We start from the raw sequence: 23,950 nt of genomic DNA, 5'->3' as shown, positions 1-23,950 counted from the left end.
TTAATTATTACTTGATTTTAAAATTGGTAGGATAATTACATAATATGACAAAAAGGAAGCCAGAGCCAAATCTCACATCCTATAACAAAATTAATTCCAGGCATATCTTTGAGCTAATATTTTTAAATCATAGAAAAAAAGATATTACATTATTATCTATCACAGTTTTATAGAAAATTTAAAAAATTATAAAGAAAAGTATATAAGTCATTTATCTTACGTAGATCTCAGTTTCTTCATCACTAAATTAGAGGACTGGACTAAATTGTCGCTAAGCTCCCTTCCATATATAAATGTTATAACCCTACAGGTTATAAGAGGTCTCATAGTACCATAATAATCCATATAGGGTAAAAAAGAAAAAGCTCTATCATGGAGAAAGCTACGTTATTACCAATCTTGGCAATAAATAGTTTTGATTAAAGTTTTATATCTGAATGAAATATTAACCTCACCAAGCAATAATTACACTATGTAAGGAAGACATACAAGTTTATAAGATTAAGACCCATTCCCATCATTAGGTAAGTGATAAAAAGATAGAATCAGAGAATTTCTTGTGTGAAACAAAAATTACTATTAACTGTATGAGAGAATGGTCATACTCTTTAATAGTTAGAAAAATGCAAATTAAAACAATTCAGGATACTTTCTTATATGCAGAAATAGGCAAAAATAGTTTAAAATTATAAAACTCAGAAATATCAAGGCTGTATTTAATTTAACTTTGCATTGGTTGATGGAATTATGAATTAGTACAAGTATTTTTTTTAAATAACAGACTGATTTAAGAATTTCAAAGCTGTTCATAACTTTTAACCCAGTGATCCCATAGTTTCAATTAAGCATATTCCTATATAGAAATATTTTGGCCACATTAATAATAGCTAATATTTATATAGTGCTTTAAGATGTACAAGGTCAGGGCGGCTAGGTGGTGCAGTGGATAAAGCACCGGCTCTAGAGTCAGGAGTACATGGGTTCAAATCCGATCTCAGACACTTAATAATTACCTAGCTGTGTGGCCTTGGGCAAGCCACTTAACCCCATTTGCCTTGCAAAAACCTTAAAAAAAAAAGATGTACAAGTCCCTCATTATTATTGCTATCAAAATTGATACTAATTATTACTATCATAGTTGACATGTATATAGTGCTTACTATATGCTAAGTACTACCCTAATCACTTTACAATTATTAGTTCATTTGATCCTTATAAAAACCCTGGGTGTAGGTACTATCATTTTATCCATTTTTGCAATTAAAGAAACTGAGGCAAACAGATTAAATGACTTACCCAGGGCTACATAGCTAAGTGTCTGAGGCTGAATTTGAACTCAGATCTTCATGACTCCAAGACTGGAGCTGGACACTGAGCCACCTAGTTGTCTTTATCCAAGAAAAAATTGGAATATATAATTTGTAATATCCTAAAATTAAAAACCCAGGTGATGAATTATGGTCTCATTAAATAATTTGTTGGCATATGATTGTAATAGATTATTATAGATACCACATGAAGTGGTTGGTTCTTGTCCTTCACTGTCAAAAAAGACCAAAATTATATCACTATGTTTGAGACAAATATCAGTGTATCTGACTGTGACTAATCTGACCAATATGAGTTCGGGATGCTCTACCACAGGTTGGGCACCAAATAGTTCATGTGAACATTTGGGATGGGCTTTCTAAACTTCCATTTGTCACATTTCCACAAGAAATGACAGATAGGATGAATAAAAAGAAATATGAATCCTGGCGCAATAATGCACACCTATAATCCCTATTCCTAGAGAGGCTAAAACTGATTGCTTACTGAATGCTAAAGTAAGCTGAACATATCATGCGACTTAAGTCCACCCCTAATATGCTGAGCCTTGAGAAATGGGTGGAGTGTAGGTTGAGATTCAGGTTGCCCAAGGAAAATGAACAGGTCCTGGTTAGAAACCAAGCTGGTTAAAGTCATTATTGGGATCAGACCCATGCATCGCCTATTAATACATTTCCTCCCTCAGGGTCTCCTACCAATTATTGAGTTGGATAAGGAGTCTGTTCTCCAAGAAAAGAACAGAAACAGGACAAGTGGCATCACTTACAGGAAATGGTATACCAAGTGAAGAGGGTACAATCACATAAGCATGTTTATTACAACTGTAAATAAAAATTAAAATTAGCAAAATATATAAAGTACTGAGGATGCAGGATATATCATTTTTCATATAAACAGGAGAAATTTGTTAGTACTTTGTTATAGTTTATATATTTTTAAAACTGCAAATATTAAGTTATAATTTTACATAAAATATTCATTTGTGTATTTCCTGGTTCATATTTTATTGTTGGGATTATGATTTTAAAATTCTTAAAAATTATAAATTTGTCAGTGATTATTTTGAATATAGAGTGTGCTATATTCTATTGTATATTACCTGCTAGACTTATGTTTTAGTTTTGAGGGACTTTTTTTTTTGTTTTGTTTTATTTTACTGTAGTTCCCACAGAGAAAGGGGCTACTGGCTTAAGTAACCTGGGAAATACATGCTTTATGAACTCCAGCATCCAGTGCGTCAGTAACACACAGCCACTAACTCAATATTTCATCTCAGGGAGACATCTTTATGAACTCAACAGGTAATCATTCTTAAATATATTTCCTCTCAAATATGTTGCTTTGATACAGATCTCATTATCTAAATTCCTTTCTCTCCTTCTGCACATCCAAAAAATTAGTACTGAGTAAAATCCAATTAACATTTAGAGGATACTGAGGGGACAAATTTTTAACGTAAAAATTACTGGAAATATGTAAAATCAAAAACTAAAATTATTTGCAGTGAATGTAAAAAGGAAGGATGCCTCCCCTCCCACTGCTGTTTAACATAAGGGATGGAGGGGAGGACTAAGGAGAAAAATAGATGACTTAAATTATATAAAATTGAAAAACTTTTGAAAAATAAGTGTAGCAGGGATAATGAAGGAAATTATCAATCAAGGAAATTATCAATTGGGAACAAAATATTTTCATAAAGCATCTCAAGAATATGACTGATACGGGCGGCTAGGTGACGGAGTAGATAAAGCACTGGCCCTGGAGTCAGGAGTACGTGGGTTCAAATCAAGTCTCAGACAATTAATAGTTACCTAGCTGTGTGGCCTTGGGCAAGCCACTTAACCCCATTTGCCTTACCAAAAAAAAAAGAATATGACTGATATCTGTAATATAGAAGTAATCAATCCAAATCTATTAAGACTAATAGCCATATCTTGGTAGGTACAAATGGTCAATTAATTTGAACAAGAAGTTCTCCAAAAAATTGCGAACAAGTGCATGAAAATACACACACACACACACACACACACACACACACACACACACACACTGACAAAAGAGACAGGAAGAGTCCTTATTGGGAAAACTAGAAGAAAGCAGACTTCAATACATTCTTTAGCAGAACTGAAAATTGGTCCAAGCCCTTGGAAAAAAAATGTTTAGAATAAATATGAAGTGATAAAGCTGTTGTTGCTCCCTGACCCTTATGATGGTAAATATCCCAAAGAGGTCAAAGCCAAAGGAAAGGCAGCATAAGCTCATAGCAATATTCTTTGTGGAAACTGGTATCAAAGTGGATGTTTCTTGATTGAGAACTTGCTAAACAAATTTTGGGATATGACTATACCATAAGAGAATAGGGAATAGGAAGAATTCAAGAAGCTTGGAAAGTCCTTACAAAAACTGCTGTAGATTGAAATAAAGAGAATTAGGAAATTAACACACCCAATAACCACCCAAGAACAATAAAATAGTATTGAATGCTCTTATTATATAATGACCAATTTTGTCTCCAAAAGAGAAATGAAGATATGTACCTCTTCATTCATTGGAGAGAAAGTGAATTCTAGGTGTGGAGTACTTGTACTGTCTTTTTGTTTTTTGATTCTGTTAACTGTTTTTCTTTTCCTTTGTTAAAAAGAAAGACTCTCTGGTGTAAATCTGGAAATTACTGATGTCAAAGCAAAGACCTTCAATAAACTCTTTTTAAGATAAGAATAAAGTGTTGGTCTGAAGAATAGGTGCTATATAGGGCAGAGCTGCACCTAAAAATTTTTAAGTGCATTCCATGAGAGGGAAAGCCTTTTGTCACAAGATTTACTCTCAAACTCCTAGGACCAACCCCATTGGGATGAAGGGTCACATGGCCAAATGTTATGGGGACTTGGTGCAGGAACTGTGGAGTGGAACACAAAAGAATGTTGCCCCCCTGAAGCTTCGGGTAAGTAAGATCATGACTCTTTAAAGGCCTAACATTCCTGTCATTCTTATGAGGTTTCTGCTCAGGATAGATTTTCCATATGTAGCTTTTTTTTTTCCAACCTGTAATTACATCTTTCTTTTAAATAATCATAATAGCTTCTGGTGTTTTATTTACATTGAAGGTACTGAATATTAATTGGCCTTGGGCAAGTGACTTAATTTCTGATCCTTATTGTCCTCATTTGTAAAATGAAGAAATTGGTCTTTGTTCTCCAAAGTCCCTTCCAGATTTACATTCTAAGTATAAATAAATCACTGTGCTAAACTACACAATTCCTTAATCCAGAATATATTTCAGGGGGGTGGCTAGGTGGCACAATGGATAGAGCACCAGCCCTGGAGTCAAGAGTACCTGGGTTCAAATCCATCTCAGACACTTAATAATTACCTAGCTGTGTGGCCTTGGGCAAGCCACTTAACCCCATTTGCCTTGCAAAAACCTAAAAAAAAAAAAAAATCCAGAATATATTTCATCATAATCCCACTAAGTATGTAACTTAACATTGTTCAGTAATTTTTGAAAAATTCTGATACTAAAAAAATCTTATAAAAGATAGGTTATAAGGGGCGGCTAGGTGGTATAGTGGATAAAGCACTGGCCTTGGAGTCAGGAGTACCTGGGTTCAAATCCAGCCTCAGACACTTAATAATTACCTAGCTGTGTGGCCTTGGGCAAGCCACTTAACCCCGTTTGCCTTGCAAAAAAACCTAAAAAAAAAAAGATAGGTTATAGAAGAACTTTCTGTTAAAATTGTAACAAGCAAAAGCTAGGCTTATTTACAAGGGGGAAAATAACATTTTCTCACAAATTATTGGAGTAAAAAAAAGATACCCCTTTTTCCTTTTATTTTAGTCCTAGAAATGTTAGCAGTAACAAGACAAGATAAAGAGATGAATAGCATAAATACAGGAAGATTTGCTGATGACAAGGTTTATTTGAGAAAATCCTAGAGAATCAGCAAAAATACTGATTGGTTTTCAGTAAACCTTTTCATGTGAGTTTCTTTCATTATTAGTATTATAGCAGATCTAAAGTAGGTTATGTATATACTTCACAAATTGTAAATATAAAATAATCTTTCTTTACAAATAAGATTTATGGTATTAGAACAGGGTTATGTAAAAATAGTTAAAAAAGTAGTGATTCTTTAATGTATTTCATGTATTTCACATTATTATAATAATTTTGAAACCAGCAGCTTTTAAAAATTAAATGTTTTCTTCCTTTTGGATCTGATTCTTTTCTCAGAACACATTCAGTTTTTATCTGTTTATCATGAATGCAAATGTAAAACTTATATCACACTGCCTTTTTTGAGGGGGAGGGGAAGGGGAGGGAGGGAGAAAAATTGTAAAAATCAAAACCTTGCAAAACAAAAAACCTGATTGGTAGAAACTACCATTGTATGTATTTGGAAAATAATAAACTATATAATAACAATTAAATTAAAAATTAGAGAATTATGTTTGAAATATCAAATATGGAAAAAATATCCAGGCTGTCCTTGAGGTATTAAAAGGGAAAGCACATCAGACCCTCTGCACCTGAGCCCTGGACAGACTATGCTGAAGATATATTTTTTTAATATGATGCTTTTTCTAAGATCATTTGTGGTCTAGGAAAAATTAGTAGTAAACATAAATATGAACAAAATGTGTAGTACCTACTTCACTTTTATATAACATAATTTGTTTCTATTATGAAATACTTTAGTAGGACAGGAAAGAACAGTGAATGACTTTAATTCTTACTAATTTTGTAGTGGACGATAGCAAAATATGCTCCCAGGTTTAATGGTTTCCAGCAGCAAGACTCCCAGGAACTTCTGGCTTTTCTCTTGGATGGTCTGCATGAAGATCTTAACCGAGTTCATGAGAAACCATATGTAGAACTGAAAGACAGTGATGGTCGTCCAGATTGGGAAGTAGCTGCAGAGGTTTGTTTAGTTATCATTGCTATTTAGTGGAGGCAACCACTTAAATCATTTTTCTTACTAATTAAAAAAAAGCCAACATTTTTAAGAAACTTATAACATAACTTATTTATTCCTTATATATGGTAAAATATTACTCTTCCTTTTGAAAGGATAACAAATTATCTCAGTCCACTAGCCCTCTTATTTTTTTTCCTGCCAGATTTCAATTAGAGTTACCAAAAAACCTATAGATATTTGCTGAAATTTTATACTTTATGACTGAAGGGCATTTTTTTAAACATCTTCATCATCAATTAAAGGTATTAGTCCATTAGCTTTACCACCTTATTTTAATCACCTCTGTGTAATTATAAAAGTCAAACTTGTGCCCATAGAAGAGGTGAGAAAATCTGTTTTCTTCCTTACTTTGCAGAAGTGGGGGACTCTGGATGTCATATATTATATTGTCAGACTTGGTTAATATGTTGTCTAGTTTTGATAAATTTTGTTTCTTTTAGTTTTTGGGTGTAGATACATATAGGGTTATATTCCTGCCTGGGAGAAAGAAGAGGTTGGGAGCGAAGATAATGTTAAAAAAAAAAACTATATATATAAGTAAAAAATTTAAAATTTAGAATATAAAATTATAAAACCACTGAATACTGGCTATTACTATTTTTTCTTTCATCAGACTTGCTAAATTTTTATTTACTACCATATTTTAAATTGTTAGCATTTTGAGGGAATAGAAAGATTACTATATGCTAAATGAAGATCCAAAATCATATTTCAGTTTATTTGATGTTATCTCCCAGATCTGATTGAGACATTCTTCCTGTTTTTATGATCATTAAACTGCCTATCTTTTTCCTCACAGGCCTGGGATAATCACTTGAGAAGGAATCGATCAATTGTCGTGGATTTATTCCATGGGCAACTAAGATCCCAAGTCAGATGCAAAACATGTGGACACATAAGTGTCCGATTTGACCCTTTCAATTTTTTGTCTTTACCACTACCTATGGATAGTTACATGCACTTAGAAATAACAGGTGGGTCATATAGTTCTGAAAAATCACTTAGTTTTAGAGAGTCATTCATTTCATTTAAGTTTCATTGATAAGGAAAAGTAATGTTATGTTGTATTCTAATATATATAAATAGTTTATATAATATAATTTAGCTACCTAATTCCATTCTGAGGTGGGGCTGGAGGGGGACTGAATATTGTAATACTCAAGCCACCATTTAGTGAAAAAGTTTATCAGGGATCTTCAAAAAAGTGTCATATTTTCAAAAGGGAGGTAACCTCCCTTCCATGTAATGCTGTAAATTAGTGAAATTTATCTGGGAGAGGTGAATAGTAAGAAGGAGAAGCTTTAACTCATTTGTACCACTGTACTGATACGTTATGATATGCTTCAATATGCCCTTAAGAATTTAGATCATTTGTAGTTGTCCCTGTTTGCATCTCTTTAGTTTCAGAATGTTAGAAACTGAACCTCAAGTCTTGCAGACTCTCAATTTGAGGTTATTTTCAGGGAATAGAAAAAAATATTTTTTCCATTTTATTTTATCCCCTACATACCAATGTAAATTCTGAGCTTCTAAATGTGGTATACTTGTATAACATTGTGGGACATGTAACAAAACTAAAAGTATCTCTCTCACAGTTATCAAGTTAGATGGTACTACGCCTGTTCGATATGGGCTAAGGCTAAACATGGATGAAAAGTACACAGGACTGAAAAAGCAACTGAGTGACCTCTGTGGACTTAAACCAGAACAAATTCTTCTTGCAGAAGTACACGGGTCTAACATAAAGGTAAGAAAGGCAACTTATTCTTAGAATAATTTTCAGATTATCTTGCTTTGAAGGTTATATTTTTCTGGACATTCTCAAATTTAACAGCAGTAGAATTAACTATTTTATTAAATGATGGATAAAAGTAATCTTTAAGATTTTAATTTCTAAATTGGAAGTTAGGTTGGCAGAAACTTGGATTAGACCAACATCTCACACCCTATACTGGATAAGATCAAAATGGGTATAGGATTTTGACATAAAAGACAATATTATAAGCAAACTAGGAGATCAAGGAATAGTTTCTGTCAGATCTATGGAAAAGGGAGCAGTTTATGACCAAGGAAGAGTTAAAGAACATCATCAAAAGCAAAATGGATAATTTTGATTACATTAAATTAAAAGGCTTTTGCACAAACAAAACCACTCTAACCAGGATCAAAAGAAATGTGGTAAATTGGGAAACAAATTTTACAACTAGTGTTTCTGACAAAGGATTCATTTCTGAAATATATATAAAGAACTGAATCAAATTTATAAAAAAAAAACCATGCCATTCCCCAATTGACAGATGGTCAAAGGATATGCAAAGGCAATTTATAGATAAGGAAATCAAAGCTATCCATAGTCATATGAAAAATTGCTCTAGGGGCAACTACGTGACACAGTGGATAAAGCACTGGTCCTGGAGTCAGGAGTACCTGGGTTCAAATCCATCTCAGACACTTAATAATTACCTAGCTGTGTGGCCTTGGGCAAGCCACTTAACCCCATTTGCCTTGCAAAAACGTAAAAAAAAAAAATTACTCTGAATCATTACTGATTAGAGAAATGCACATTGAAGTAGCTCCAAGGTACCATCTCACACCTATCAGACTGGCCAATATGACTAGAGAGGACAATGTTCAATGTTGGAAGGGATGTGGGAAATCTTGGACACTAATACAACAACCTGGAGGTGATGATCAACCTTAATGGACTTGCTCATTCCATCAGTGTAATAATAAGGCACAATTTATGAGAACCTGTGATGGAGAATACCATCTGTATCCAGAGAAAGAACTGTGCCAGGGTCTATTACCATCAGTTTTTAAAAAAGAGTGGGTGTCTTATATACAACACAATTTTGCTATCTCTAATTAATTTTATTTTCTCCTCAAGGATAGATTTCTCTCCCAACACATTCAATTCTGATCAATGTATAGCGTGGAAACAATGTAAAGATTATCAGACTAGGGTGGCTAGGTGTTGCAGTGGATAGAGCACTGGTCCTGGAGTCAGGAGTACCTGAGTTCAAATCGGGCCTTAGACACTTAGTAATTACCTGGCTGTGTGGCCTTGGGCAAGCTGCTTAACCCCATTGCCTTGTGAAAACTTAAAAAAAAAAATTATCAGACTGCCTTCTGTGGGGGGAGGGGGTGGGGGAAAAATTGTAAAATTAAAAACCTTATAAAAAATGATAGGTAGAAACTACTATTGTATATAATTGGAAAACTAATAAAATATTTTTTAAAAGATTTTAATTTCTCTCATTATCAAAGTCAACAATTTGAAAGCATTGCCTAAGGTATAATATTGTTGGTAATGCTGTTCTTAAGAAACAAACCTCAGGGGCCGCTAGGTGGCACAGTGGATAAAGCACCGGCCCTGGAGTCAGGAGTACCTGGGTTCAAATCCGGTCTCAGACACTTAATAATTACCTAGCTGTGTGGCCTTGGGCAAGCCACCTTACCCCATTTGCCTTGCAAAAACCTAAAAAAAAGAAAGAAACAAACCTCTAAGCTATATTCTGCTGCAAACTGTTTTAAATAAACCCTCACTGTGGGGCTAACATTATAATCATGAGAGGATCTTTTCAGAAACTTCTAGCTGTAATCTGTTTGAAAAATTTCTCCCCATACTATTTTCATTAGTTGTCTTCCAAAGTTAAAATACTTAAAAAATCTTTACAGTGCCTGCCTACCCTTCACACTTGTTCCGCCTTTCTCAGTTAGAATGGTTTAAGGAAAACTAACATTGACCATTTCTTAAGTCAAGAAAGGTGAGAAGTATAATGTAAATATGTATTGCTTGCTATACATTGGATTTCTTTCAATAGCATTGTTAGCTTGATCTAAGAATCAAAACAAATCCTCACCTTTTTTGATTTCTTCTGACAGAATATATCTGTCTGAAGTTTTAGGATTTAAATATTTGAAAATACATATGATCATAAGGAATCAAGCCCCATAGTGAATTACATTTTCCTTTCTGTAGCTAATTCAGGCTAGTAATTTTCTGCCAGGATATATTTCACTCCCTTCATTAGGATGTTAAAGCAGCTAACTTTTTTTCTCATATTGGTGAGAACGAATATAGAACTCATATGATGTAGTACCATGTAGTAACATTATTTTTTAATTTGTCTGAAAAATTCTATTATCTTCCCTGATCTTTTTCCACAGAATTTTCCTCAAGACAACCAAAAGGTACGGCTCTCAGTGAGTGGATTTTTATGTGCATTTGAGATTCCTACCCCTGGATCCCCCACATCAGCTTCAAGTCCATTACAGACAGGTAAAGTATAATTATAGTGCCTCATCCTTTTACAAAATTTAACCAAAGAAGTTAAATGACTTGTTTGATGTCACATAATGGCTAAACTGGAGTTAGAAGAAAGATCTCCTTACTTAATACACTGTTGGTAGAGTTTTGTACTGAACCAACCATTCTGAAGAGCAATTTGGAACTATAAGGACTTTAAAACTGTGTGTAGGGGCGGCTAGGTGGCGCAGTGGATAGATCACCGGCCTTGGAGTCAGGAGTACCTGGGTTCAAATCCGACCTCAGACACTTAATAATTACCTAGCCGTTGTGTCCTTGGGCAAGCCACTTAACCCCATTGCCTTGAAAAATCTAAAAAAAAAACAAAACTGTGTGTACTCTTTGACCCAGAAATACCACTGCTAAGTCTTTATCCCAAAGACATCCAAAAAAGGAAAAAGAACCTATTTGAACAAAAATAGTTATAGCTGCTTTTTTTTTGTGATTACTAAGAATTGGAAGTTGAAAGGATGCCTATGAGTTGGGGAATCACTAAACAAACTTTGTTATGTGATTTTAATGGAATATTATTATGCTGTAAGAAAAAACAGAAAGTATGATTTCAGTAAAAACTGGAAAGACTAACATGAATTGATGCAGTTAGGTGATGCAGTGGATAGAGCACTGGCCCTGGAGTCAGGAGTACCTGAGTTCAAATCCGGCCTCAGACACTTAATAATTACCTAGCTGTGTGGCCTTGGGTAAGCCACTTAACCCCATTTGCCTTGAAAAAACCTAAAAAAAACCCTAAACCCCCCCCAAAAAAACCAAAAAACATTAATTACAGTAATAGCAATATTGTTTGTTGAAGAACTTGACTATTCTCTATATAAGAAGCCAATTTAGCTATTCTCAGCAACAAAATACCAAAAGACTAATGATGAAAGCATATTATCATCCTTCAGAGAAAAATCGGATTTTTTTTTGAATATAGACTAAAACGTGCCATTTTTCATTTTCTTGGGTTTTTTTTTTTTATTCAAGTCTTTTACAAAATGATATATATAAATGTTTTAAGTTGCACCTGTATGACATCTGAATGCTTACCATCTCAGGGAGAGGACAGGAGAGGAAGAGATAGAATTTGGAATTCAAAACTGTAAATAAAAATGTTAATCAAAAAAAAAGAAGTCCACAGACTTCCTGTTCTGTACTTCTAACATGGAAATAGATAAAAGAAAGATTAATCAAATATCAGAAACTACCTTATAAATCTCAAAAGGTTAAAAATGAAAAAAATTGAAAATAGGATTTAATTTTTTAAAGGGAATAATATAGTAATGAAAAATTCCTTGTTTTCAACTGTAATATTATTTTCTATCCTTTAGGCTGCTGCTAACATAGATACCTCATAATAAACTATTTAAAGGCAGCACCATTGACTTTTAATAAATGTTTATTGTTATAATACCAAATAAAGACTAGAATTTTAAAAAAAGAAAAAACTTAAGTGTTACAGAGATAGTATCTTCAATGGAACTTAATAAAAAAAGATGTATGTAGATTGGGGAATGATTTAGTACTGTATTTTGACTTGGAATAATGGAGAAATTCTCTTAAGTAAAGAGCATATTGGAAATGATCATGTTTGAAGGCTATAGCATGATGATGTTCTAGGTTTTTGCATGGATCATTATTACTTAATAAGTTGTGTTGTGGAAGTATGCCCTGAACTCAGGATCTGTGAATTGCTTTAATAATTTTGTCTTCCATCCTATCATATTATTTATATAAAAGAGAACTGCTTTGGGCAAAGGATCAAGTTTCAGGAAAATAAAGAAAACAAAGTATATAGGTACCATGTATTATATATACACATACCCCCCCCAAATATATATAATATACCATATATTGCTTTCTGAATTTATAGATTTCTCTGGCCCATCTACAAATGGAATGCTGAACATATCCACCAATGGGGATCTGCTTCGACCTACTCTTATTCCCAATGGAATGCCAAACACAGTTGTGCCATGTGGAATTGAGAAGAACTTCACAAATGGAATACTGAATGGCCATGTGACTTCATTTCCTGACAGTCCTTTCATAGGCTACATCATTGCAATCCACAGGAAAATGGTTAGTTAAATGTTAGGGAAGATGGGCTTGCTGGCTTAATGGGACTAGGGAATTGCTATTGCCTAAAAATTCTCTATTAAACTTATATTTTGGGGTGGCTAGGTGGCGCAGTGGATAAAGCACCGGCCCTGGAGTCAGGAGTACCTGGGTTCAAATCTGGTCTCAGACACTTAATAATTACCTAGCTATGTGGCCTTGGGCAAGCCACTTAACCCCATTTGCCTTGCCAAAACCTAAAAAATAAAAACTTATATTTTTAATAATATGCTGGATGATTATAGTTAATGATTTAGGCTATGTGCTGTCTGCAGATACACCTTTGCTTTAGGAATCAAAAGGCAAGTGATACCATTCATTCAGTTTAACTAAACTAGGAGAGCTAAGGTTTATGTCACATGGTCTTGTAACTATATATTTTTCTAAATTTTTGCTTTTATAAGAATTGCCATAATTACTAACTCCTAGTCCTTATCAGAGAATGATTGTGGCTATTCAGAAAACATTTTGTAAAGTATCTCTTTTATATTAGGCCATGGGAGTACAAAAAAGAAATGAAAATCCTGGCCTCTTGTTTGCCTTTAGAAGGAATACAACACATGCCCAGATACAAAAATACAAAATATATATGAAATATTTTCAAAAAGAAGAAATTGTTAATAACTTGAAAGACCTTATATAAGAGGTAGCAATTGGATTCTTTTCTGAAGTAAGATAAGAGATCTCAGAGGTAGAGAGGAGGATATAGAGCATTCCAGAGACATAAGAGCATGTGTCCAAGATATAGCAGTTGGAGTTGAAATGTCATATACAAAAACAATTACTAGGTATGTTTGAATGGAGAAGAGATTATGAAGTGAAAAACCTAAAAATAGACTGGAAAACTATGTAGAAAACTTGCTGTGAGGTACTTTCAATGTCTAACAAAAGGGTTTATATTTGATCCTAGAATCACAAATCTGCATTTTAGGAATAGGAATTAGCACCTATGTGTAGGTTGAACCAAAGACAGAAGAATTTGGAAATAAGAAGACTAGTTAAGAAGTTATTGAAGTAACCCAAGTAAGTAGTAATGCACAGACTAAACTCAAATAGAGGGAACAGTTACAAGAGATATTGTGCCTACATTTAATAATTACCCAGCTGTGTGGCCTTGGGAAAGCCACTTAACCCCATTTGCCTTGCAAAAAAACCTAAAAAAAAAAAGAGTACATTGAAAGTACATTGACAAAAGATTTGGAAATTGCTTGGATTTAGGATCATTAGATTGTATATATAGGGAAAGAGGAAAGAAAGAATAGTCTAGGGGGATTCCAAGTTTTTAAAACTGGATATCTATGAAGGAAATCATCAAGAGAAGTATGGAAGATTGAATTGGGAATAACTTTGGAAAGAAATAAAATACATGTGGATGGAAAATTGAAAAAAGGCCATTAATTTTGATAAATGAGAGATCATTAGTAACTTTGAAGAGAACAGTTTCAGTCTAATGATGAGGTCATAAATCAGATTACAGACAAGGAAGATAAGTAAGGAATCTAGTGTAATTTTTTCAAAAAGGAGAGGTGAAAATAGCGGGAATGGATCTATCAAGAGAAAAAAGAACATGGGTAGTATTTATAGGCAGCAATGAAGGAGAACAAGTAGATAGCAAGAGACTAGAGTTTAAAGAGAGAATGGAGAAGCAAATAGGGATTTTAGCCTGAAAAAGACAGGAGACCATGGGATCAGGGTTCATTTAGTGTTTAGTCATTTTAAGGAAGAGAGCCATCTCTTCATCCAGGCCTAGAATGAAGGAGCAGATAGTAAGGGAAGATGTCTATGTAATGTGAGATGAGGAAGAAGAGAGAAAAGGTGGTTCTTAGGAAATAACTTCAAACTTTTGGTGAATTATGAAGAAATGACTTCAAACTTTTTGGTGAACTATGAGGTAAGAAGTTTATAGAGACTTCAGAAGTGAAAGAGAAGGCTTAGTACAGCTGCTGTAAAGGAGTGAACCAGGGAAGAGTACAATGACTCCTTTGCTTCATTGAAGGCCCAATTGATAATAAGCATACATTTGTAGTGACTCCTGTGATCACAATTTCAGCAAAGCTTGTAAAGGAATAAAAGAAGCACATAGTAGAAGTAAACTATGATTGACAAGGCATCAAAAACCAAAAAAATAAGGGATCAAGGCATCTGAAAAGAGAGGATGGCATAGAAATGCTTTGTTTCCACGAGGATTGAGATAGGGAAGAACTGAGGGTGGGGGAATGGAGTTTACAGTTAGGATTAAGAATATGGTTTGAGGGGTGGCTAAGTGTCACAGTGGATAGAGCGCTGGCCCTGGAGTCAGGAGTTCAAATCCAGCCTCAGACACTTAATAATTACCTAGCTGTGTGGCCTTGGGCAAGCCATTTAACTCCATTGCCTTGCAAAAAAAAACCTTAAAAAAAAAAGAATATGGTTCAGGTGATAAAATGTATAGGAAAAGATGTAATGATATGGCCCAAAATAATAACATGGTAGATGGCCCTTTTTTCAACCCCAAGCATTTTTGTTTTTCATTTGAGATTTCATTGGTTAAAGAAAACTTTTAGTAATGAAACTTCCTCTTTCCATCAGCAAATGATCAACAACCTTTTTTTAGGTTAAGTTTTTTTTTTGTGAAAGATTTTATTTATTTTGAATTTTTACAATTTTTCCCCTAATCTTGCTTCCCTACCCCCACCCCACCCTACAGAAAGCAGTCTGTTAGTCGTTACATTGTTTCCATGTCATACATTGATCTAAACTGAATGAGTTGAGAGATCATATCTTTAAGAAGAAAAAAAATAAAATATAAGAGATAGCAAGATTACATAATAAGGTAATTTTTTTTAATTAAAGATATTAGACTTTGGTCTTTCTTCCAACTCCACAATTCTTTCTCTGGATACAGATGGTATTCTCCACCTCAGATACCCCAAAATTGTGCCTGATTGTTACACTAATGGAATGAGCAAGTCCATTAATTCAACAAACTTTGAAGGACCTACTTTGTACCAGGCCCTTTGGCAGGCTCTGGGTATGCAGAGACAAATATTGGACTGTTCCTATCCTCAAGGGATTTACATTCTATTAGAGTAGGAAAGTAAGTCCATAAATAAGTATATAAAGAAAATATGCCAAATAAATACAATGTAGGGTCAAAAAAGGAGTCATTTTTAGCTGAGGGATCAGAAAAAGGCTTCATGGAGAAGGTGGTACTTCAGTTGAGTCTCAGAGGAAGTAAGGAATTTGACAAGGCAAAGAGAGAATGCATTTGAAACAAGTGATTCTGTTTGTACAAAGGCAGAGAGAGAGAGAGAGAGAGAGAGAGAGATGTGTTTGAGAAACAAGAAGGTCATTTTGACTAAACTACAGAGTACAGAAGTTGGGAATAATGTGTAATGAGACTAGAAAGAATGGCTGGGGCCAAATTGAAAAAGGTTTCAAAGGCCAAAGGAAAAATTACTGTTTTTTCTGAGAGACAACATGGAACCATTGGAGTATGTTTAATTGGGGGCAGGAGGTAACATGGTCAGACTAGTTCTTCAGCAATTTTGTGGGTGATGTGTTAGTGTGGGGAATGACTTAAAGCAGACTGATTAGGAAGAAAGTGTAGTAGTATAGGAAAGAGGTGATGAGAGCCTGAACTAAAGTGGTGATTAAGATAAGGAAGGGGTTGAATTAAGAGATGTTATGGAAGGTAAGTTCTTATAACAATTTTTTTAAAATTTTATTTTATCTCTTAAGGATGAGGGCATGTTTTAGGCATGCCTGTATGCCAAAGAAAAAGAACTAGGCAGTAGGAAAAGATCAAGGGAGCAATCTGATGGAGAATACCAAAGAAGATAGGAACAAGGACACATAGAAGGGTATATACCTTGTCAAGGAAAAAGACCACTCCCATCATTAGATACTGAAGTAATGTAGAAGGTAGTGGAGCGTTAGTGATGGCAAGTAATTTTGAAATGTTGAAAAAGGAAAAAGAGCATACTCAGGTCTTCTGGTCTTAGATGGTTGCCTGGGGTACTGATAGGTTACATGACTTGCCCATGTTCACATGGCCGCAGTCTTTGACAAGTGGGTCTTGTACCCATAACTCTCTGCTCTAGTTCTGATAAGGAATGCTACCTTTCTTTCCAAACTTTATTAATGCCATTTGGTTTTTACAATACCACTGTTGAACCCTCTCATAACAGATAAAGTCATTTAAGCAAAACTAGTCATCAAAATGACTGTTAGCATCCATGTGCAATATATTATTTCATGCCCTGCACCTTCACCTTGAGGAAGAATGTATATTTCTTTACTACCTGTGACCAGGATTACTTATTTGTATTTGCTTTCCTTTTATTGTTGTTTCTGTTTACATTTTTATAGTCATCTATATTGTAATCCTGCTTAGTAGTTCATACAATTCTTTCTTTGTTTCTTTGAATGTTTTATATATGAACTTTGAACAACCTGGGCAGGGTTTGAGAGTTTCTGGTAGTCAAATACTCTGCACAGACTTTCCTGACTACTAGAGAACATTAATAGTCCTTCTTCTTGTTTAGAGCCTTGATACTTATAAATGTCGACTTATTTGATGCTCACCCCAATTGTAATTTGTGTATATAGCATTTACAGATGAAGGAAACTGAAGGCCAGAGAGACTCCATGACTTGCTCAAAGTCAGAAAGATAGATAGTGGAAGAGCTGCAAGTAGTTCAGCTCTCTTGACCATTGATTTCATCACTTTTTCATCTGCCTGACAGTTTTTCTAAAAATGGTCTCTACAGTTCTTTTGGTTCCTAAGAAAAATTTATATCTTGTATTCTCCAATCACTGCTTAAGCATTAGCTTCTTTAAGGACTTAATTTGTATCTGTTTGGTAACTGATCCTAAACACTTGAATTTTTTTCTCAGCAGAAAGCTATGAGTTAGACTTTCTGTTAGGCTCAACTTAAATTTTCTAAAGCAGTTCTTCTTTAACTTCACTATACAGTATTTATTTAAAAGGATATCATCAAATTATTTTTGCATTTTCAAGCCCAAACTACTTTTAATTCACCTTACTTTTAGGAAAAGTAATCTTAAACTATTTGTTGTCTCCTGAAAAAGTTCCCTAGAAATGTGTGTGTGTGGTAAAATCAGACCTTAAAAACAGGTAACCATATGTCTTTAAAAGATCGAGAATCCCTTCTATAAGTAATGTGGTATCTTATTTCCTGAAGAGCTTAGTCAGGAGATTGTATTTCAAGGCAATTTTGTGTTTATGGAAAGAGCTTCTTTAGAATGATTTTAAACAGTTGAGAGTTTTGAGGTGTAGAGCCCATGAGTTTTATGCTCAAGTAGGTATGTTTAAATGAGAAATGTTTATCAGAGGAAGTACTAGGTAGAAAGTATTGACTCAGGCAAAATAATTTCTTTGTAATTAGCAGTACCTCAAAAAATGTGATATGAAGGAAACTTGGTGGCACAGAAGAATGTGGTAGACCTTTCATTGATTCATTCAACCTTTAATTATCATTATTTTAATACCATTTAGAGAAAATCCTCCAATTTATTCCTCAAGTGATTTTGGTTTTTGTTCTGAGTTAGGAAGAGAATAGTAGTAGCTGAGAAAAGGCAAACCATGAAACATGTCATTAGAAATTAGAGGACAATGGAGGAAAGTGCTGCACCTTTGAGTGCATCTTGTTTCTCAGTTTTCTGTTTTCTTGATTTATACACATAGATGAGGACAGAGCTCTACTTTCTGTCATCTCAGAAGAATCGTCCCAGTCTCTTTGGAATGCCATTGATTGTTCCATGTACTGTGCATACCCGGAAGAAAGACCTCTATGATGCAGTCTGGATTCAGGTATCCCGACTAGCCAGCCCACTTCCTCCTCAAGAAGCCAGTAACCATGCCCAGGATTGGTGAGTGCGGGGTACTTAATTGTAGGGTTTTGTTTTTCAAGGCTCTGAAACAATAGGCAATGACTTATATAAACTTTCCATAATTTATGGGGATACACCTGACTATAAGATTATTGAAGCTGAAGGACCACCCAGAGAGCATCAAATCCAAACCTTTGCCTTTATGTCCTGGAAAGAAAATTGTAGCCCTTACTCTATCCAAACTCATATAGTGCTTAATAATCATTAGATTAAGATAAACTAAATTGAATCTCTCTTGCCATGGCCCATTTTTTCATTATTTTTCATTATTTTTCCTCTCCTTTCATATACATTCCACAGATTGACATTTGTCAAGTGTTGTGAAGCTCAAAATATGACTCATACTTATTTCAGCATGTATTTAGTATCTCTCTGCCATGAAAAATTGATGTATTGAGTCATTTCTATGTTGAGTCCTTAAGCTTCAAAAGTGGAAAAAATAATGAAAGATATAAGCAAGACTTGATTAGCATCCAAATGTTTTCAGTTTAGTAAACAATGTCCTTGTACATTAAATGTCTATTAAATTGTCTTTGTGATCAGCTAGGGCCGGAAGGTGGGGGCTTCATGTGCAGGCACAGTGTCTCTGTATGACTGTAGCTGAAAAGATGGCAGTGTGACTACAGCTTCTTGCTGACAACCTTCAGTCCTTCTGGTAAGCTTGTTGAGATTGAGTATGGCTTGGCAGCTGTAGAAGCCCCTTCCATTGGAATCAAAACTGTTGGGCAACTAGGTGGCACAGTAGATAGAGCACCGGCCCTGGAGTCAGGAGTACTTTGGTTCAAATCCGGACTCAGACCTTAATAATTACCTAGCTGTGTGGCCTTTGAGCAAGCTACTTAACCCCATTTTCCTTGGGAAAAAAACTTAAAAAATTAAATGAGGGTGGGATCATTTTAATGCTGCTGAGGTGCACATGAGAAGTTGACTTCCTGAGTCACTGAATAACATGAAAAGACTGTGTTCATTGATTGCCTTTGGTTGTTATGGATCATTTGATATATAGTTAGGTTCAAGATAAAAAAAACAAAGGAATGGCAAGTATGAGTGGACTTAAGAGGCTATATAATCGGGAGTCAGGTCTCAGTGAGAGCCAGAAAATGGGAGAAACAGAAAAGACGAAAAATAATGTGCAGAGACTTTTCTATTTTAGAAAAAAAAAGTGTAGTTTTACAATTTTCCAAGGTAATACCAAGTAGACAGGCATAGCATTCTGTTGCCCATAGAAATTTTGGGGTGTTGAGTAATGAAAGAATTCACATACTCTCCAGGAATTTAAAATTGCTCTGGATTTTATTATGAAATATAGCAAAGTTAAACAGGTTAAAACTTTTTTCCTCCTCCTGAAAGGTCAAACAAGCACTTTAGAGGGTGAATAATAAAAGGCTAGTTATGGCTGTTGGTAAACCAAGACAGAGAAAGAGAGGAAGACGACTGGGCCAGAGAAAGAGAGAGAGGACCAGCTGCAGCAGAGGTCAAGCCCAGGTTTTATAGCCACGCCCCTTATCTTAGCACTGGAGGGCAAAAGGGGAAATCCCTCTCCCCTTATGTGACTGAAACCAAGTTGAAAACTGAAGGCTTGTTATTACCTTCAAACTAGGAAGGAAAAAAAAGCCCATTATCTTATTATTTAATTTTACTATCTCATACTTTATTTTTCTTCCTTAAGGATATGATTTCTCTGTCATCACATTCAACTGAGATCAATGTATAACATGGAAACAATGTAAAGACTAACAGAAGGCCTTCTGTGTGGGGTGGGGGGAGGGAAGCAAAAGAAATAAAATCTTTCAAAAAAAAAGAAAGTTGAAGGCTGGGAGTTGGAAATGAGGAGACAGAAGTGTTTCATTAAACAATGAAACAATAGGAGTCAATTTACATCTCAAGAGCAAAGAGCCTTCCTCCCTTTAACAAGATTTTAACAGCATTAAAAATTAAACTTTAATTCGCTGCATCAATTCCATTCTAGCAAACTCATGCTGATCAGTGAAATTTTAATAAGCACCAGCACTGTGCTGAGGAGTGCAAAAACATGGTGGAATTGTTCCTGCATTTAGGGGCTAGGGGCCTTAGAGTCAGAAAACATGTAGACATAGGATCACACAGAAAATCAGGATGTACAAATTAGATAGAAAATAATTTGGTGGGAGGGGACAGGGTCCAGTAAGGTCTAGGAGGTGGTGCTTAAGCTGAACTCTGAAGAGGATTCTAAAAATGTTAGGTGAAAAAGGAGAGTCCTCTACTTAGGATAGCAGAGGCTCTGCTTCTCAGATAGTGTTGGATTTTGCATAAACATTTACGTATAAGAGAGAGTCTCTCTTTAGAATATACTTTCCTTGAGAGCAAGAATTGGGTTTTTTTGTAGGATTTTTGAACTTTTCGTTATATACCCAGTACTTAGCCCAAAGTCTGACCACATATTAAATGCTTAATAAGTGCTTATTGACCTGCTCACAGTAAATGAAATGTCGTGACATATGCCTGAACTAACAAGAAAATGAAGATTAGTTTGGTTGAAGAAATGAAAAGGCACTTATTTAAAGGGCTTATTATTTGCTAAGCAGTGAGGATACAAAGGTCTAAGAGGTCTGACCCTGCCTTCAAGGACCTTATCTTCTAATAAGGAGAGAGCCTATGGGGAGGGATAACAAAGTTTGGTTCTTAAATATAGAATCACTCCGGGAGGAGTGATACTATTCACTTGATTGTTGTGCCCAGCATAAAAGGTAGAATGTAGTAGCTTATAGGGGAGGAGGAGAACAAGAGTTAAAAGGCAGAAAGTATAACCCGGGTAGACAAGGTGGGCTATGAAGGAGAAATATGGTCTGACATCAAGTACATATAGTGAACTAAATGAATAGATTTGCATTTACTCAGGTTCAAAGTGACTATAGTCCTAATGTGAGAATTTCAGGTTAGAGAATTATTTTTCCTTGAGTCTAGAGGCATAAATTCTACAGGTCCAGGGTACAAAGATTCAGTTCCAGTGTAGAGGAGGCTAATTCAAGGAAGAAGCCAGGCATTGTCAAGATGGCCTAGGTGGGCAACTGAATAGGATGTGAAGGTGAAATGTGGTCTAAAGAGTGTATGAAGTGCTGTCCAGAGGTCCAGAAAGGTAAATTGGAGCCAGATTGGGAAGGGCTTAACATACTAGAGAAATTTGTATTTGTTCCTAGAGGTAATAAGGAGGTTTTGGAGTATATTAAAGTAAGGGGCATAGAGAAGGATATAGTTTTCATGGTTGTATGTGCTTAAAAAAATTATTTTGACAGCCATGAGCCCAAGGGGTTGGAGAGAAGACTTTAGACTGGAAGACCATTTATTGCAAACTTTTTCAATATTCCATCACTCCAGTATTCCTGTCAGTTTTCAGACTCTCTAAAGAAAAGCAAAAATATTGTTCTATCCTGCTTAGTCTCCTACCTGGTAATTTTGTAACCTGGTCTTTAATCTCACAGGAGAAAATCTACCACTCCATTAGACAGGTGTCTTGCCTTTAAGGTGTGGGAAGAGGCTTCCATTCTGTCCAGGTTCACTCAGAAAGAGACTTAATTCCCTTGAACAATATATTTCTCCCTTCTGGGAAAGAGGAAAAAGACCATTCCATAAAGTCTCCAGCCTTGGGGGGAAGAAGAGTACCACCTTTCCTTGAGTTCCCAGTACTTTTCCCTAGGCAGTTCAACCTTTAGTTTGGAGAGAACTCCTTGAGACTTCTATAGACTGTGAAAAGCTACCTAAACTCATTCCTCATTGATAAATAGTTTATATCTTCTTCCATGCTCTCCCATCCTCAACATCCAGGACCATTTCCACTTATTTCCATTCATATCTGCCCACTGGACCCAGAGGACTCTGGAGGAGAAAGTTAGATTGGTGATGCAGCACAGCATTCCTTCACTCAAATATAATTCATGTGCTTGTCATGGCATCACCTTCTTGATGTTGTGGTCATCTTTGAAGATGAAGGAAAAGGGGCAGCTAGGTTGTGCAGTGGATAGAGCACCAGCCCTGGAGTCAGGAGGACCTGAGTTCAAATGCGGCCTCAGACACTTAATAATTACCTAGCTGTGTGGCCTTGGGCAAGCCACTTAACCCCATTGCCTTGCAAAAACCTAAAGAAAAAAAGGTAAAAAAAGAAAATGAAGGACAAACACCAATTAATTAATTAATTTGTTGTTTAATTAATCTCCCCCCCCCCATTAGACTTCTAAAAAGCAGGAACTGTTTTTTTGCCTTTCTTTGTATCACCAGCACTCACCATACTGCCTGATACATAGTTTAAGCTTGTTAAATATTTGTTGACTGATTCAGTAATATATATGAGAAAAGATGAGGGCCAAAGTAATGTAGCCAGGTGAGCAGAGATAATAATGAATACCTTGAGTCAAAGAGACCAGTTAGACTGTTGCAAATATTTGAAATGAGAATTGATGAAGTCCAGAATTAGGTTGGTAGTGATAGAGTTGGATATGCATAAGGGACAAGGATAAATGAGATACTGTTGAGGTATAATTGATAACACTATAATGCCTTGGCAGTTCATTAAATATATGAGGTGAGGGGGAGTAGAGAATCAAGGATGCCTCTAAAGTTGTAAACCTGCGTGACTGGCAGGATGGTACAGCCCTTAATAGAAATAGAAAAGTTGGGAAGAGAAGTAGGTTTGTGAGGTCAAATAATGAAACTTCTTTTGGTGTTTGAGATGCCTACAGGACAACCAATGTTAAATGTTTGAAAAAGGCAGTTTGTTACAAGATACCATCACTTATGGCTGGATATACAATTTTGAGAATCATCTACAAAATAATCGAATCTAGTTGTACTACCAAACATCAAAAATAATTCATCTGTTGGTTTTTTATTTTACGATATTGAGATGCTATGCATTTATAAATAAGTTTTCTAGTGAATGATCTGCTTTGTTCAGATGGGACAAATAAATTTTATGTGAGTGACTAATTGAATGAAGGAGTTGAAAGTACTCCCAGGAATATATGGTATTTCTCTAGCTCTCTTTAGAGTTGCTGTGATTGGGGAAGCTGAATGGTATAGTGGATAGAGCACCAGCCCTGAGTTCAAATCTAGCCTCAGACACTTAATAATTACCTAGCTGTATGACCTTCAGCATGTCACTTTAACCCCTTTGCCTTGAAAAAGCAAAATAAAAAAAAATTGCTGTGGCTTTAGGGGTGTGGGACAGAATACTTAATGAATATTAAAAATGCAAGTTGAATTATAAAGTATGATATATATTAGTGATGGGGAAAGTAGGAACAGATTCATTTATCCAGACATAGTCTGACATGCTGTCTCCCAAAAGGTAGAA

The 23,950-nt window shown here is 35.2% G+C and overlaps 1 protein-coding gene across 2 annotated transcripts in view; it reads left to right on the top strand.

The window, feature by feature from the left end:
* USP32 (ubiquitin specific peptidase 32) overlaps positions 1-23,950 on the top strand; it is a 244,747-nt gene that overhangs the window by 197,762 nt on the left and 23,035 nt on the right. For both annotated transcript variants that reach the window (XM_074223514.1, XM_074223515.1), the window contains exons 20-27: positions 2,492-2,630; positions 4,165-4,270; positions 6,075-6,248; positions 7,105-7,279; positions 7,901-8,052; positions 10,476-10,587; positions 12,485-12,693; positions 18,419-18,603. In XM_074223514.1, coding sequence (XP_074079615.1) covers positions 2,492-2,630; positions 4,165-4,270; positions 6,075-6,248; positions 7,105-7,279; positions 7,901-8,052; positions 10,476-10,587; positions 12,485-12,693; positions 18,419-18,603 — 1,252 coding nt within the window. The remainder of the gene's footprint in view (positions 1-2,491; positions 2,631-4,164; positions 4,271-6,074; positions 6,249-7,104; positions 7,280-7,900; positions 8,053-10,475; positions 10,588-12,484; positions 12,694-18,418; positions 18,604-23,950) is intronic.

This window comes from Macrotis lagotis, chromosome 2 (assembly GCF_037893015.1).
Source record: "Macrotis lagotis isolate mMagLag1 chromosome 2, bilby.v1.9.chrom.fasta, whole genome shotgun sequence".
In the NCBI taxonomy this organism is placed as follows: domain Eukaryota; kingdom Metazoa; phylum Chordata; class Mammalia; order Peramelemorphia; family Peramelidae; genus Macrotis; species Macrotis lagotis.
The sequence above is the reverse complement of the archived record's forward strand: the minus strand, read 5'-3'. Positions and strand labels throughout refer to the sequence as shown.